The sequence below is a fragment of the Pantherophis guttatus genome, chromosome 4 (assembly GCF_059756535.1).
Source record: "Pantherophis guttatus breed Tessera chromosome 4, ASM5975653v1, whole genome shotgun sequence".
NCBI lineage: Eukaryota > Metazoa > Chordata > Lepidosauria > Squamata > Colubridae > Pantherophis > Pantherophis guttatus.
This window is the reverse complement of record NC_142066.1, coordinates 13067435-13085690: the sequence shown is the minus strand read 5'-3', so window position 1 is coordinate 13085690 and position 18256 is coordinate 13067435. Positions and strand designations below refer to the sequence as shown.

Sequence of the window (18256 nt, the reverse complement as noted above, 5' to 3'; positions counted from 1 at the left end):
AGAACGGTTGCAGGAACTGGCCATGGCTAGTCTGGTGAAGAGAATGCCGTTTCTTCCATCTTTATGAGAGGCACGGCAAAATAATGGTATAATATCTTTGATGGATAAACCTCCCACTCCTCTTCTTACAATTGCTCCTTTAAAGGAGAATATTTGTCACTTAGGGTTGAAATGAGGGGTCCTTGGCAGTGGTGGGTTGCTCCTGGTTCACCCTGCTTCGGGCGAACCGGTAGTGGCAGCGGTGGAAGGCTCCTGCCCAGATGTCATCAAAAACGCTCTGCACACGCCCAGAAGCTTCTGCGCATGTGCAGAAGTGCCACGCACTACCAAAGCAAGCAAGCGTACCCACACACTATGAATGGAGCCATCTAGTTAGTTGGTTTCCTCTTTCAATAAGCTCATTATCTCTTAAGTGCCAGGATCTGCTGTGGGCTACTAAGAAAGACTGGGGGCTGCTTTCTGCCTCTAAAAACATGTTTCTCCATTTCTTCTTTCGGGGAAATATAATATTCTGCCTCTTTTTACTATTCCCCAAGATATTTCATTCTTCTAGGAGTGGGGGGCTTCCCACACAGCACTCAGATCAGCATAGATCAACTTCAGACCAACAATCAAGTAAGCAATACCCCAGTCAAGAAACTGCTAAAGAGCCATTAGCCCAACCAAAGAATTCCTAAAACTGATCCCATCCACACATACAGGCAAGATATCAGAACATAAACCGACAGCAAACAGCACTCCTTACTAGCACTGATGATGTTACCTAGTGAGGGTCTGCAAGAAAACAAGCAAGCTCAGAGAGCACCAAGGACCCCAAAATGGTTCCTTCAAACAGGTTTATGTTTACATTTTAGGGAAAGCTGGAATCTTTTTTCTTAATGCTTTCCGGACTGCTTCTTTAACTTCGTTGTTCCTAATGGTGTAAACGAATGGATTGAGCATGGGAGCCATTATTGTATATAGCCAAGAAACATATTTGATTGCCCTGAGAGAGGAATTCTTAACGGTAGGCCTTAAGTAGACAAAACACACTGACCCGTACAACATGCAGACCACAACCAGGTGGGAAGCACAGGTAGAAAAAGCCCTCTGCTGTTTGGTGGTTGAAGGCATCTGGAGAATGGTGGAGATGATGAAGAGGTAAGAAACGAGGGTGAAAAGCAGGGAGGACATAACCACAACTGCTGTAACTAGGAAGCAGAGGACTTCAACGAGATACGTATCACCTCCTGCAATCTTCAACACAGGTCCTGCATCACAAAAGAAATGATTGATAACTTTGGATGTGCAGTAGGGTAGGTTTGCAGTCAATACCCCCTGATAAAGAATGGAGAAAAGGCCTCCGAACCAGGCTGCCGTTGCCAGTTTCAAGCAAACTCCAGAAGTCATGATTGTGGCGTATCTCAAAGGATGGCAGATGGCTAAATATCTGTCCAAGGATATCAAGGTGATGATGAAATATTCTGTAGTGCCAAACAGAAAATAAAAGAACATTTGTGTCATGCAGCAGTTGAAACAGATGGAATTCTTTCCAGAGAGATAGTTGACCAACAGTTTAGGAATGAAAGCGGTGGTGTGTCCGATATCAATGCAAGAAAGGTTGCTAAGAAAGAAATACATGGGTTTCTGGAGATGAGGGTCCACAACTACCATGACAATGATGAGTCCGTTGCCCATCAGACACAAAAGATAGAGCAGAGAGACACAAGCAAATATCGTATTTTCCATTCCCCAAACACTTGGGAATCCGACAAGAATAAATTCAGTCGCTCTGGTACAGTTGGTCAAATTCATGGTTTCCCCTCCTGTTACGAAAAGAGAAAATATGGAATCCCCATTGAATCAAGATTTGTCTCATTTCTAAAGACACTTTTCATGCAGATATAGATGAATAGAATTGGAAGGGGCCTTGTAGGTCACCCCACCCACCATTTCTGACAGATGACAGTCCAGGCTCTTCTTGAAAGCTTCCAGTGATGAAGCTCCCACAACTCCTGAAGGCAAGCTGTTCATTTGGTTGATTGTTCTCACTGTCAGAAAGTTCCTCCTTATTTCCAGGTTGAATCTCTCCTTGATCAGTTTCCATCCATTATTCCTTGTCTGTCCCTCAGGTGCTTTGGAGAATAGCTTGACCTCCTCCTCTCTGTGGCAGTCTCTCAAATAATGGAAGACTGCTATCCTGTCTCCCCAGGTCCTTCTCTTCACTAGACTAACCATGCCCAGTTCCTGCAACCGTTCATTGTATGTTTTAGCCTCCAGTCCCCTAATCATCCTGGTTGCTCTTCTCTGCACTCTTTCTAGAGTCTCAACATTTTTTATAGTGTGGTGACCAAAATATTTTCTATAGTGTGATGACCAAATAGAAATAATGTATTTTCATATAAATATTTGAAGATCTGTTATGACTTCTAATGGCCTATCACTAGAATCCTGCAACATGAGAGGCCAAAACCAAATCTGAAATGTGCCACTGTTGGAAAATCAAAGCTCGTTTGAGGATTCTTAAAAGCACCATGACATACCAAGGAGCCTTGGTAGTACAGTGGTTTAATGCACCCTGTAATTAACACAGCTGCCTGCAATTTCTGCAGGTTCGAATCTTACCAGGCTCAAGGTTGACTGAGCCTTCCATCCTTTCTAAGGTAGGTTAAATGAGGACCCAGTTTGTGGGGGCAATAAGCTGACTTTGTATAAATATTCAAAAGTATGAAGGCTATTGCTTAACGCATTGTAAGCCGCCCTGAGTCTCCGGAGAAGGGCGGCATATAAATCAAATAAAAATTAAAAAAATAAATAAATTTGGAAGTGGTCATCTAGAGTTAAAACATTCCAGTAAGGAACTAAAAGTTTGTTCTCTGCAACGTTTTAATTTTCATTCCTTGTTTGGAGATCTGAATAAATAAATAATTAGAGAAACGTCAATGCCAAGATGTTTCTTGGTGTGGCCATTTGGGAGAGGATGTGTGTCCATGCTAGGAAATCACAGTCACATCTGCAGTGAAATTCTTTTCCATATGCTGTATAATAAATTGACTTAAAAAAAATATTTCCACACTTACCTTGTCTTGTTCTTTCCTTCTTTTACCTGCCTTGTCTTCTCCAAGGGCCTTTTATTTTGTCTCTCTATCCATTCATCAAGACAGTGTTTCGAAGAATCATACAAAATGCCACGGCGTATGTTGAGGAAAAAGGATAGACGTCTTGAGATATATTTTCCTTAACCTTTAAAGAACATATAGCAACTTAGAATGTTTATTTATATCTTGCGTAAGAGACGTGGGAGACAGTCTCTAAGGAGAATTGTCTTTAATTTCCCATGAGCATCCATGCACTATAGGTAAAATATACTGAAGATTGATATTGTTGGACCAAATTTTAAGTGCTTTGCAAGAAAGGAGGTCCTCTTGAGGTAATCCCCCCCCAAAAAAAATTAACTCTGAAATTTTTGTATAGTTCATCACATTTTTTCAAGGGCGAAATGCAGTGGTGAAATGTAAAATTTGTTACTACCGATTCTGTGGGCGTGGCTTGGTGGTGGTGGGTAATATGACTGAGTGGGAGTGGCCAACCTTTTGTTTTTAACTTTTAAAACCATTTTTTCTACAACCTCTTCGGCTGAAGAGGTTGTAAAAAAATGCTTTTAAAGCCTCTGACGATCCCAGCTGACTTGCCTGATTGGCAGAGGCTTTCTTTTTTCTTTTTTAAAGCCTCTGACGATCCTAGCTGACTTGCCTGATTGGCAGAGGCTTTCTTTTTTTTAAAAAAAAAGCCTCTGATGATCCCAGCTGACTTGCCTGATCGGCAGAGGCTTTTTTTCCTTTTAAAAACATTTTTTCTATAACCTCTTCAGCTGAAGAGGTTGTAGAAAAAATGCTTTTAAAAGCTTCTGATGATCCCAGCTGAGCCGCGCGATCATCAGAGGCTTTTTTTTTTTTTTTACTTTGAAAAGCATTTTTTCGGCCAAAGAGGTTGTAGATAAAATGCTTTTAAAAATTAAAAAGAAAAAAGCCTCTGATGATTGCGCGGCTCAGCTGGGCAATGGGGAGGGGGGGCAGGGATTTTTGCTACCGGTTCTCTGAACCACCCGCCTCCGGATCAGGCGATTTGGTCCGAACCGGGAGCATTTCACTGCTGGCAAAATGAGAAAATAATCAAACCTTTCCTGATGCAGGGCTTCATTTTCTTCAAAAGTCTGTGATAACATCTCTAGAATAATAACAGAATAACAGAGTTGGAAGGGACCTTGGAGGTCTTCTAGTCCAACCTCCTGCTCAAGCAAGAAACCCCATAACCTTTTTGTTGCCATGTGCTGAAAGCCCATAATGCAATGCGTGCATGCCCCCTGCCCCCTACATATGCCACCCCCCATGCATGCACACACATGCCCTATGTGCGCCCTGCCTCTGCGCGTGGAAACCCCTGCACTCTCCCACATGCATATGCATCTCCTGCATGTGCCCCACCTCAGTGGTGGGTTCCTTCCGGTTCGGTCCGGTTTGGCAAAGCCGGTAGCAGTGACAATATGACGTCACCGAACTGGTTCTCCCCCCCGCCCTCCCACCCCCCCACGTTATTCTTACCTTTTATTTGGTCCCACCCCCAATCTATTGCTGCCTCCTGAGTCCCAGCTGATGACTAGAGGGAAAAAACCTGTTTAAACTCTTGCCGCGGGGCTTCAAAGGGCCATCCTACAGCTGATCAGTGTTAAAAGCAAACAAATGACTTGGGTCGTAAGTGCGAGGACTGGTCGTAAGTGTGAGGACCATCCAGAAATGACTCTGACCAGCTAGCCATGCCCACCAGTCACGTGACCTCCAAGCCACACCCACAAAATAAGCCACGCCCACAGAACTGGTAGTAAAAAAAATTAGAACCCACCCCTGCCCCACCCCCATGCATGCAGAGACCTGAAAACCAGCTGGCCTGCGGGAAGCGCATGCATATGCCCAATGCTGAGCTAGGGTAATGGGTCGTGGGCCCACGGAGAGGGCTCTGCTTGCCACTTGTGGCACGCATGCCATAGTGTGAGAGAAAAAACATTCCCTTCCAGTTGCTGTGCCTATTAATGACCTTTGGCTTAGATAATTGAATAAGCCAATCAGAGCGTAGCTCCTAGCTTTGAATCTCCCGGGCTTTTCCAACTGCCACTGAGACAGTATATAAAGAGCTGCTAGCCAGCAGGCAACTTAGTTCGTGGTCAGAGGCAGAGCTGAAGTCACTAAAGCCTCCTCCTTCTGAGGAAGAAAGACCCGGACTCCAATCGCACAGAGCGATGGCAGAAAAAGCTGACCGGACACTGCAAAAAGGAAACCGACTACTGATGATTTATTTATTTATTTATTTTTAAATTTGTATACCGCCCTTCTCCCTGAGGACTCAGGGCGGTGAACAGCCAAGTAAAAACATAAACTACAAACGTTAAAATACAATTAAAAAGATATATATAAATTTGGCCCCAGGATTAAAAACAATAACAGACAATTAAAAACATTTTAAAAAGTGTTAGGCCAGCCCGGCTTGTTGGAAAAAGAAGGTTTTAAGGGCACGGCGGAAGGCACCGAGGTCTTGGATTCTCCTTATCTCTGGGGGCAGCTGATTCCGGAGGGTAGATATGTAAATATTATTAAATATTTACAATAAAATTAACACACAATAATGGTTGAAAAGCAATATAGGAAGCGAAATATAGAAACACATAAACACAGGACTAAAACCAAACAACAAACATGACTAACCGAGAGTTAAGCTCACTCTCCAATTAATATTAACTAATATCATCCTAGCCAAATATTTATTTTTATTTATTTATTTTTTATTTTATTTTATTTGATTTCTATACCGCCCTACTCCCGAAGGACTCAGGGCGGTGCACAGCCAAACAATAAAACACATACATACAAAATTTAAAAGTAGAATCAAATCAAATTAAATAATTTTGGCCCCGACAAATTTAAAACCCCAAACTTTTAAAACCAATTTAAAATTGAATGTATAAAATACTAAAAGATATTTGAAAATTAAAAATCTTTTATAAAAGACGGAGAAAATTAGGCCAGGCCTGCCTGGTGAAACAGTAAGGTCTTTTCAATGCAATCAAGTTCTTTTTACTAACTACATAAACAATTGGTCTGTTTTTTACTCTTCTGAGACATGTCTGTTTGGTGAATTGTAAAGAGATACGGTTGCGGTCGACCAACCCTCCGTAACACATAGGTTTGTCATCACGGCCCTATAGCATTTCAGACAAAATGGTTGTCCAATCTCTTCTTAAAAACTTCCAGTGTTGGAGCATTCACAGCTTCTGGAGGCAAGTAGTTCCACTGGTTAATTGTTCTAACTGCTAGGAAATTTCTCCTTAGTTCTAGGTTGCTTCTCTCCTTGATTAGATTCCACCCATTGCTTCTTGTCCTGCCTTCAGGTGCTTTGGAGAATAGGCTGATTTCCTCTTCTTTGTGGCAGCCCCTGAGATATTGGAACACTGCTATCATGTCTCCCCTAGTCCTTCTTTTCATTAAACTAGACATACCCAGTTCCTGCAACCGTTCTGTATATATTCCAACCTCCAGCCCCCTAATCACCTTTGTTGCTCTTCTCTGTACTTTTTCGAGAGGTATTTATCTCTCAACTCCAGGGGTGGTTCTAATTTTTTTTACTGCCCAGTTCTGGGGGCGTGGCTTATTTTGTGGGCGTGGTTTGATGGTCATGTGACAATTCTTTAGGATTTAGCAGAGGTAGTGATCCACCAGGCTTTTAACTGTTTGCAGAACTGTACCGGTCTACCCATTTGTTTTTGGAGGCACCGGTCTACTCATTTGTTTTTGGAGGCACCGGTCTACTCATTTGTTTTTGGAGGCACCGGTCTACTCATTTGTTTTTGGAGGCACCAGTCTACCCATTTGTTTTTTGAGCACACTGGTCTACCACCACACTGCCTTTTAACACTGAGGGCGGCCCTTTGAAGCCCCACGGCAAGAGTTTAAACAGTTTTTTTCCTTCTGGCCAATCAGCGAATAGATTGGGGGCGGGGCCAAATAAAAGGTAAGAATAACACCGGGGGGGGGGCAGCTCCCGAACAAAGAGAACCGGTTCAGTGACATCATATTGTCACTGCTACCGGCTCGGCCGAACCGGGCTGAACCGGGAGGAACCCACCACTGCTCAACTCCCATAAATATCAATAGACAATGCTCAGAATAGATAACTCTGAGTCAGCCATGAATAATGCCTGTTTTTCTTTAGACCAAATTCCAAGACTCCCAGAAATGGAGTCTTGAATATATTACTAAATGTTTACTTCAAGTGCCATCACAAGATAGGAGGTCTTCTGGAGGCACACCAACAAGGATAAACTCTGCAACTCTTTCATAGTTGTCCGAGTCCTCTTGAACTGCAGAAAGAGAAGGCGCAAAACTTTCAGTAATGCAGTGCTCCATTTTCAACAGACGTTTCAGAATCCATTTCTAGAGATATTTGTCTTTCAGTTCCCATAAGAATCCATGGACTACGTTCAGAATAGGTGGCTTGTAATCAGCATGATTCGTATCTGCTTTAATTTGCACCAAATTCCAAGGGCCATACTCAGAAAGGGATGACATGATAGCAGTATCCCAACATCTCAGGGGCTGCCACAAAGAAGAGGGAGTCAAGCTATTCTCCAAAGCACCTGAGGGTAGGACAAGAAGATGGAAACTAATCAAGGAGAAAAGCAACTAAGAAGGAGGCTAAAACAGAACTAAGGAGAAATTTCCTGGAACAGCTTGGCTCCGTAAATTGTAAATGCTCCAACACCGGAAGTTGTTTTTTATTATTATTATTATTATTATTATTATTATTATTATTATTATTATTATTATTATTATTATTTTATTTTGTATACCGCCCTTCTCCTGAAGGACTCGGGGCGGTGAACAGCCAGCAGATAAAATACAGAAAATACAAAAATTAAAACAATATTAAAAACCAATTAAATTAATTTGGCCCACAGTTAAAACACCCCCATATTAAAAAACCCATAATTTAGCAATTTAAAATTAAAACAACTTAAAAAATATGGTCAGGTCAGCCCAGCTTGATGAAACAAAAATGTCTTTAAGGCATGGCGGAAAGTGCGCAGATCCGGGATCTGCCGTATCTCCGGGGGCAACTCGTTCCAGAGGGTCGGTGCCCCCACAGAGAAGGCTCTCCCCCTGGGGGCCGCCAGCCGACATTGTTTGGCGACGGAACCCTGAGGAGCCCCTCTCTGTGAGAGCGTACTGGTCGGTGGGAGGCTACTGGCGGCAGAAGGCGGTCTCGTAAATACCCGGGCTTTTAGAAGAGATAGGACAAACATTTGTCTGAAATGAAATATTCTATTCTATTCTATTCTATTCTATTCTATTCTATTCTATTCTATTCTATTCTATTCTATTCTATTCTAAATTATTAAGCCTTCCAAGACTCTTTGAATGCTCAGTAAAAGATGGAAGGAACAGACTGGCGATAATGTCCAACAATGGTTTTCTTCCCTCTTTTCCTTCTCCCCCCTTTCAGTTTTCCATGGAATTTAAGCTGAAGTCATTAATGATAGTATCTCCAGGACTCAGAGATTGGAGGAGGGCAAGATAATTTAGGCAATCAGAAATTTCACACTTTAGTGTTTTTGAAACTTGGAAATTTTAAGATGGGTGGACTTCAACTCCCAGAATTCCACATATGTGGTCTTAATTATGAGGACACCAAAATGATGACCCCGTCAAGTTTCCGAAAGATGCCCTAATTAATTCATGAGCCATGATCCAAACTTCAAAGGAAATATAGTGATTTATTAGGGGCAACATTCCGGCAATACTCGGATGCAGTCAGGACTGATCCCATGTAGATTTACGTTCCCCTTTGACCCTGTCTCTCCCCTCCCTCCTGGCCATGTCATAAATCACATTCTCCAATTAACTACTTTGGCTGGCTGTGAAACCTAGCACCCTCCTTCTGATTGCGGTCAAAAAAATGTATGGAATTCACTTCAGTTCTCCCTCCCTCCTGCTCATGGCAACTTGAAAGCTTTGCAAGTTGACAGACCGATATATTGAGACGTTATCATCCAATGATGTGTGGTAGACAATTTTGTCATATCATCTATGACATTATTATGCAATAATAATGCATAATTATTACACATAATCAGTGGTGGGATTCAGCCAGTTCGCACCACTTCGGGAGAAACGGTTGTTAACTTTTTGAGCAATTTGGTGAACTGGTTGTTGAAAGAAATCATTAGGACAGAGAACCGGTTGTTAAATCATTTGAATCCCACCACTGCACATAATTGGGCATTGCACATAACACATCAATGTTGTGTTCAATCTCCACTTGATTCATCTGCACTGAAGATGTTGGCTTCCTCACGACTAGTTATATTTATTTGGGAACTAGAGAGTTTCATTACATCTTTGGGGTATCTAAGTTGAGATTATTTATGGAGATTCTCAGCCATCCAGGTTGTGGTTGTCCCAAAGGTGTTTTTTCAAGAGGCAACTGGACTTTCTTGTTTTTTCTTTGAAGATGTTTCGCTTCTCATCCAAGAAGCTTCTTCAGCTCTGACTGGATGGTGGGGAACGGAAGTTGCCTCTTGAAAAGGCACCTTTGGGACTAAGTTGAGATTGCTGCACCAATGTGGAGGAAACAGGTCAAATGCAGTGACCTAAATATCCTCTTCCAACTTTGGGATTTCATGATGATATTATTCTATGTTGAAGTAGAATGTTGCTTAAGAATGAAAGGCACTAAATGTGGGATCTAGAATGGACACAATAAATCAGTTCAGATGGTCAGTTTTTTTTTTTAATTTGATTTATATGCCGCCCTTCTCCGAAGACTCAGGGCAGCTTACAATGTGCTCAGCAATAGCCTTCATCCTTTTTGTATATATTTATACAAAGTCAGCTTATTGCCCCCACAAACTGGGTCCTCATTTCACCTACCTTAGAAAGGATGGAAGGCTGAGTCAACCTTGAGCCTTGGCGAGATTCGAACCTTGCAGTAATTGCAGGCAGCTGGTCTTAATAAGCTTAATAACAGGGTGCCTTAAACCCCTGTACTACCAAGGCTCTTCTTTTAGTTAAACCATAATACAGATAGGCTTGAAAATGTTATTGTCAGCATTCCAAATTAGGCTTTCTTCCAGCGCTGACATAACAAGTTGAACTTTTACCTAGTTTTGTATGTTACAGATAGTGTTTCCTGGGAGACGAGGATGGGGGCTACATTCCTGTGAAAAGAATGTGCCGGGATGTAGAGATGGATCTGTATGATGGCCAATGGGACATTGGGGTTGGAGAGCGGAAGAGGAGGGGGTTGGAAGGAGGGACCAGTTTGGCTGCAATTTGAATCAGAAATGTCGGATATTGCTATTCTTAAAATAGAAATGATTCATTAGACAGTTTGCACTTGAGAATGAAGTTTATTCAAGATAGCACCGAAACCTGACAGTTATCCCATACAAGGCTCCTTTTTAGCGGTCAAGGTTCACAATATAAATGTCTTCTCCAGGACACTTTTTTTTGTTCCTCCACTCCTTCCATGTTCTCAGTTCTATATTCTCCTCATAGACAATTCATGCATTTGAGTGGTGTGGTGGCCTAAAGGTGGAGCTCTCACCTCACAATCAAGAGGCCGTGAGTTCGATCCTAGGTGGAGGCAGATATTTCTCTCTCTGGGCACAATGAGAATATATCTGCTGAACAAAACTCTGCATTGGGATGATGAAAAGAGTGAAAAGAGCCTTAAATTGTTGGATTGGAATTATCTATTTTGGATTTCTTTTTTTTATTGATAAATGTATTATATTTATCTTGAGCTATAAGGCAAGAGAGCTGCGCTGGGGCATGCAGAAGATCTGGTTGTTACCCATTATGATGATGGGAATTAATAATCCTGATGAAAGCCACAATTACGGATACAACATGGAATATAATTATAATGTCACTCGGGTGGTTGTTTTCCTTTTTTATATATATATATATGAGGATATTCATTAATGATGGGGGCAGATGATGACCGAGGATTTTGAACAAACTTTTGCAACCAGGATGCTATGTTACCCTAATATGGATGATGATGGACTCAACAATCCAGTGGAAAGACATCAAAGAAGATATTATAAGGATTATAAATTTAAAGTCATTGATTTTTTTTTAATATAACGGAATATATTTTTTTTTAGCAGGACGGGCAGTAGATTAAAGATATTAAAAATTGTTGTGCATGGCAATTTTGTAGGAAAGTGGGTGGAAATAGGTTAGTTTACTGATTGTTTAGTTTAAGAAAAGGGATGTTTAAGCGATATATTTAGGGGAGTGGAGGAAATGGATAGAGTTGAATAAATGTTAAATTAAGATTTATGGGGAAGGTTGCTTTGAAATGTTATATATATAAGTATGGGGGAGGAGAAAAAAAGGCAGATTGTTGCTAGATTGGGAGTTATAATATTATTATGCTAAATTAGAAGTTATTATATACTGTTATTTTGAAATGTATGGTAAAAGGGGGAAGTAATAATATTAATAATATTATTAGCATGTAAGGGTCAGTATTTAGAGGAGGGAGTAAGGGGATGGTAAAATATTATATAATCTGTTATGAATTAGGTTTTTGTTGTGAAGAAGTCACAGGGGGGGATGGGTGGTGAGGGGGGGTTAGGGAGGAGGGGGGGGAGAAAAATGGGGGAAAAATTTGTATTTGAAAACCTTTTCAATAAAAAAAACAAAAAACAAAAAAACTCTGCATTGGCAACAGGAAAGGCATCCGGCCAGTAAGCACTCAGCTTCATTCAGTTGCCCTCGCAAGGGATTATGGGGTCATTAAAAGATGATGATGATGATGATGATGATAGACAATTCATGCATTTGTAGCATTTTGAAAGATCTACAGATACGGTGTCCAGTGTGTAAATGACACAACTCAATGTGAAGAAGAACAAGAATGTCAAGCATGATATTCTTCATGTCAGATGGATATCCCAATCCCTCCAACATTTCACCACAGGAAGTGCTCTCTGTCAGGGATGGGACTGACCCAAAATCACCCTTTGAGGACTGAGGAGGACTAGAAACTTTGCTGGCCCAGTACATCAACAAATGTACCACACCCTTTTTGCATACAGCACATTCAAGAATATCAACCCAAGAAAAAGTCTTAGAAAATAGATTTTACTGAAAACACGTAATTATATAAAGTCAGTGAATTATGATAATGAGCCAACTGCTCTGAAATCACCCGTCCCATAATTTTCATCATTGATAACGTAGAGGTGGGGAAGAAACTAATTTAACCTCTATCTGAATCTTTTCTTACATAGTATTGTACAAACAGTAAACACAAATTCATTTATTCATCTCTCATTGCCAATATCGAAAGCAAGGAATATTCAAAAGGAATTTTACAAAAATGTGTATCTATTGAATGAATATACTTCATAAATATACATTGTTTTAGAGAACTTCTTCAAAGCAATGACAGGTTAAGCAAATGCATTACAAATGAGACTATAATTGGGATAGGCCGATTCCTTTTTTTTTTAATTGAAAAAGTTTTTCAAATACAATTTTCCCCCTTTTCCCCCCTCCTCCCTAACCCCCCTCCCCCTCCCCTCCCCCTGTGACTTCTTCATAATAAAACCCAAATTCATAACAGATTATATAATACTTTACCATCCCCTTACTCCATCCCCATATACTGACCCTTTATTTCTCATAAAATTATAATATCCCCCTTATACTATACATTTCAAAATGACATTCTACTATAACATTATATAATAACTCCTAATTTAGCATAATAATAAATCAAATCTTTTATGTATATTAATCTAACATTTCAAAACAACCTTCCGCTATAAAACTATATAATAAATCCTAATTTAACATTTATTCAGTTCATAGTCTACCCATTTCCTTCAATTAGGCCGATTCCTAATTGGAAAAACAATTCTATTACCCAGAAAACAGGTTTTGAAATATATACCAAAGGAGGGAATGAGATAAACCCAAAAATGGGAGGAAAAATCCCCATCATTGTAAACACGTCCAATTTTCAACAAAGAAGGATTTGTTCATGTGGAAGTAGGAATTGTCTAACTTATTGGAAGGACACCAGATGGAGGAAGCTAATAGAAATGTAAAAATGAGAAGAAGAACCAGGCACCGTCAGATCTGAGAATTAATGAACAAAGAAGAATGCAGACAGAAGCTTTGTAATTGGGAATATTCATGCTCATTGCATGCCCCTCCAAATTCAATGAAATGGTCTCACAAACATGTCTATGGAGATTCTTCAAGCAAAACTAGAAAGTCCAGTTGTCCAGGTTCAACCTGACAAATATGGTTGAACCTATGGTATTAGATTAATCCACCCAGTTTTACCCAAAATGGTCCATTTCTTTCTGGGACCTTCTGATAGAAGAGAAGAACATGCTTCTCTGCTACTGTGCATGTTAGAACTCATTAGTCAGCTTATATTAATAAGTCCCTTTTTATACCATTTATTTATTTATTTATTTATTTATTTATTTATTTATTTATTTATTTATTTATTAAATTTTTATACCGCCCCCTCTCCCGAAGGACTCGGGGCGGTGAACAGCCAGAATTAAAAACACACAATACAAATATTAAAATACATTAAAACAAAATTAAATTATCTTAGGCTTATCCAATTTAAAACCCCTTACCCATAAAATTCACCCAATTAAAAAATTTTTAACCCAGCCCGGCTTGCTGAAATAAAAAAGTCTTCAGGGCCCGGCGGAAGGTCCGGAGGTCCGGGATTAGTCGTATCCCTGGGGGTAGCTCATTCCAGAGGGCGGGTGCCCCCACAGAGAAGGCTCTTCCCCGGGGGGTCGCCAGCCGACATTGCCTGGCAGACGGCACCCTGAGGAGACCCTCTCTGTGGGAGCGTGTTGGCCGGTGGGAGGTTATCGGAGGCAGAAGGTGGTCTCGTAAATAACCGGGTCCTAAGCCATGGAGCGCTTTGAAGATGAGAACCAACTTTTGGGGCTGAAGTCCCATAGAAGTCAATATCTAAATGGCATTGCTAATTCGACTTATGTCTTGTAGGTTTGCCGCATAAGAGAAGTCCTTCTCCTGTATTACTTAAGAAAATGTAAGCCATAAAATAAGTGGGCTCACAATTCCTGTAATAATTGAACAATTGTAACATCATAAAATTAATTATTCTGATGATGGATTCGGGTTTAATATAGAATAGAAGGGAAATTGGAATTTGGTTAAATTAGAGATGAAAATGAAGGGTAAAATTGGTAAAAAAATAGATGAAAGTGAACACTATGGCAAAAAGGAAGTATAGAAATGGTAATCTTAGTGGTAAAATTAAGAATTGTTTAAATTTGTTAACCGGCCAAATACTCTGATCAGCAAAAATATATTGTATGTTTGTGTGCGTGTATGTGTAAAAAAAAGAAAAAAAGAAAAACTTTTTACAAAAAAAGAGAGACAGAGAGAGAGAAAGAGAAGTCCTTCTCCTTTATACTAAGCTTTCTTCCTCTGAGTCTGGAAAACATCTTTCAATAAAATATAATTTGATAGTATGGGCAAAAAAAACTTTGGTTATACAATAGAATTAGATAAATGGCAAAAACTCTAGGATAGATATTGTAAATTGACAATTGCAACTACGTATAAGGAAAACGTATATAAAATGTTTTACAGGTGACATTTGCCACAATCAATATAAATCGTAAGGATACAAGCAACAAAGTTACAGTCATGCAGTGATAAGTGGGAGGAGATGGGTGATAGGAACGATGAGAAGATTAATAGCAATAGTAATGCAGCCTTAGTGAACAGCGTTGAGGGAATTATTTGTTTAGCAGAGTGATGATGATAAAATGATACAGAAAACGATAAAACAACATCTAGACTTAAAACCAGGAATATTTTTTATTAGGAATACTGCCAGAAAATTATGATAAAGGGAATGTAATATATTTAATACCCTGTTTTCCCCAAAATAAGTCATCCCTTAATAATAAGGCCAATCAGGCTTTTGAGCGCATGGCAATAAGGCCAAGCGCTTATTTCAGGGTTCAAAATTAATATAAGACACGGTCTTATTTTCGGGGATACACGGTATTACATGTCTTGACAGCAGCCAAAATTGGAAAAATGAGGAGACCCCTGCAGAGGAAAATATAGTTAGAAAAATATTAGGCTGTGTGGAAATGGATAGGCTAACATTAAAGATAAAGGACAAAGAAGACACAGAATACTTTTTAACTTGGGATTTCTTTTACCAATGGTTAGACAATAAAGGTAGAAATTAGAAATTGAAAGAATATTATTATATATAAGTAATAATAATAATAATAATGAAATTTTATTTCTATACCACTCTTCTCCCGAAGGACTCAGGGCGGTGTACAGCCAATTTAAAAACACAAGACACAACAATGATTAAAAATTAAAATAATTAAATAGATTTGGCCGATTTAAAACCCCCAAAATTTAAAATACCCCAATTTAAAATTATTATGTTGATAGCCCGGCCTGGCGGAACAACAGGGTCTTCAATGCGCAATGAAACACCCGGAGGTCGGAGATCTTATGTATTTCCGGGGGCAGTTCATTCCACAGGGCTGGAGCTCCCACAGAGAAGGCCCTCCCCCTGGGTGTCACCAGCCGACATAACTTGGCTGATGGCACCCTGAGGAGACCCTCTCTGTGGGAGCGGACTGGTCGGTGAGAGGCTATTGGTGGCAGAAGACGGTCTCAAAGGTACCCGGGTCCTATGCCATGGAGCGCTTTAAAGGTGGTAACCAACACCTTGAATTGCACCCGGAAGACCACTGGGAGCCAGTGCAGCTCGCGCAGGAGGGGTGTCACGCGGGCACAATGAGTTGCGCCCATAACCACCCGCGCGGCCGCATTCTGGACCAGTAAAGAATGCTATTACTGTTATTGCTATATATTTGTAAATTGACTCAGACCTTACACTGCTTATAAACCATTCATTTATTTTAAAGAAAAATGTATAAATAAAATTTAAAAAATAAATTAAAAATATATAATTTGAAAAGAATGAGCTGTCTTTTCTTCTTCAAAACAGCCATGGTGCCACTCTTCCCCAAAGTAATATAGATGCTCAATGAATATTATAGTCCATGCAGTGGAATAAGAAGGAGTTATTCCTATCATCAAAAACGAACTACATTTAAAAGCTAGGATTCCAGGTAGGTGATTAATGACCATGCAATAAATTACAAGCTTTATATCAAGGGGCCTCCAACCTTGGCAACTTTAAGAATGGTGGACTTCAACTCCCATCAACTTCATGCTGACTGAGAAATTCTGGAAGTTGAGCTCCACAAGTCTTAAAGTTGCCAAGGCAATTACTAGACCACAGGAGATTCCCAGCAATTCTTTTGCCATGGGATCATCACAAAATTGAATGTTAAGATAAGAAAAGATAACCATTGGCAAAACCTTGAACTACGGACTGACGTAAGCATAGTACACAAAATTGTCTGCTACAATGTCCTACCTGTCAACAACTACTTCAGCTTCAACTGCAATAATACAACAGATACAAACTCAAGGTAAACCACTCCAAACTCAATTGCAGAATACGACTTCAGCAATAGAGTGGTCAATGCCCGGAATGCTCTACCTGACTCCATTGTTACATCCTCAAACTCTCATAGCTTCAACCTTAAACTGTCTATCATGGACCTCAAGCCATTCCTAAGAGGTCTGTAAGGAGGCGTGAATAAGCGCACCAGCGTGCCTACCATCCCTGTCCTACTTTCCCCATTTATTTGTATTCATTTCCTATGTTTATGCCCATGTTTATACTTATACCTGTCATCTCGTACTTGTCTGACAAACTAACTAAATAAAATAAATAAAATCTGCAAGTTTACACAGTGCTTTCTCCATCTTTATTAAGGTAGGTTTGTTACAGGATACCTGCGCAATAGCTTTGAAGAGGATTCTGAAGTGCCAAACCTTGTTGCTTTCCATAGGACAACAAAGTCATTTTGCATCACTTCTCAACAAAAGCTGAAGCCATGAGATGTGGGGTCTTTCTTTCCAAAAGTTTCCTTACCGCATCCTTGACTTCGTTGTTCCGAATGGTGTAAATGAAAGGATTTAGCGCTGGGGCAACTATGGTATACAGTATGGAGACAGACTTTGTCATACTAAAAGAAGAGTCCTTGACATTAGGTCTCAAATAGACGAAAAAGACTGACCCGTACAAAATGCAGACTACAATCAAGTGGGAAGCACAGGTAGAAAAGGCCCTCTGCTGCCTAGTGGTTGAAGGCATTCGGAGAATGGTGCAAATGATGAAGAGATAAGAAACGAGGGTGAAAAGCAGGGAGGACATAATCACAACCACCGTCAGTAGGAAGCCCAGGGCTTCAATCACATGCGTGTCTCCTCCAGAAATCTTCAACAAAGGTCCCTCATCACAATAGAAATGATTGATAACATTGGAGATGCAGTAGGGTAGGTTTGCGGTCAATACCTCCTGATAAAGAATGGAGAAAAGGCCTCCGAACCAGGCTGCCATTGCTAGTTTCAAGCAAACTTCAGAAGTCATGATTGTGGAGTATCTCAAAGGATGGCAGATGGCTAAGTATCTGTCCAAGGATATCAGCGAAATGATGAAAAATTCTGTGACGCCGAAGAAGAAGTAAAAGAACAGCTGTGTTATACAGCAGTAGAAACAGATGGAATTGTTTGCAGAGAGATGGTTGACCAGCAATTTAGGAATAAAGGATGTGGTGTGTCCAATGTCAATGCAAGAAAGGTTGCTAAGGAAGAAATACATGGGCTTCTGGAGATGGCGGTCCAAAATTACCATCACAATGATGAGCCCATTGCCCATCAGACACAGGAGGTAGAGCAGAAAGACACAAGCAAATATCATATTTTCCATTCCCCAAACACTGGGCAATCCGACAAGAATAAATTCAGTTGCTCTTGTACAGTTGGTCAAATTCATATTCCTCTTCTGCTACAAAAAGAGAAAAAATTGAAATCTTGCTTGAATCGAAATGTATGTATTTATTGTTGTGTCAAAATGTATTTCTCTATTCCTAAGAATATTTTTCATACACTACTATTGTGAACAGGGAACACAAGACTGGATTTTCACATCATGCTCACCAAAGTCATGTATAGTAAATCTCGTATTGAACTATCATAATTAAATGAAGCATTTGAATATAAACATTTGAAAATCAGTTATGATTTCTAAAACC

At 40.1% G+C, this 18256-nt stretch overlaps 2 protein-coding genes across 2 annotated transcripts; both read right to left on the bottom strand.

The window, feature by feature from the left end:
- Positions 1 to 843: 843 nt before the first annotated feature.
- On the bottom strand, positions 844 to 1794 carry LOC117658793 (olfactory receptor 6X1-like). The gene has a single exon (XM_034406892.2). The coding sequence runs from the start codon at positions 1792 to 1794 to the stop codon at positions 844 to 846; it is 951 nt and encodes a 316-aa protein (XP_034262783.1).
- A 15116-nt stretch (positions 1795 to 16910) lies between these two features.
- LOC117658792 (olfactory receptor 6X1-like) lies at positions 16911 to 18002 on the bottom strand. The gene has a single exon (XM_034406891.2). The coding sequence runs from the start codon at positions 17995 to 17997 to the stop codon at positions 17032 to 17034; it is 966 nt and encodes a 321-aa protein (XP_034262782.2). The 5' UTR covers positions 17998 to 18002; the 3' UTR covers positions 16911 to 17031.
- Positions 18003 to 18256: the final 254 nt, after the last annotated feature.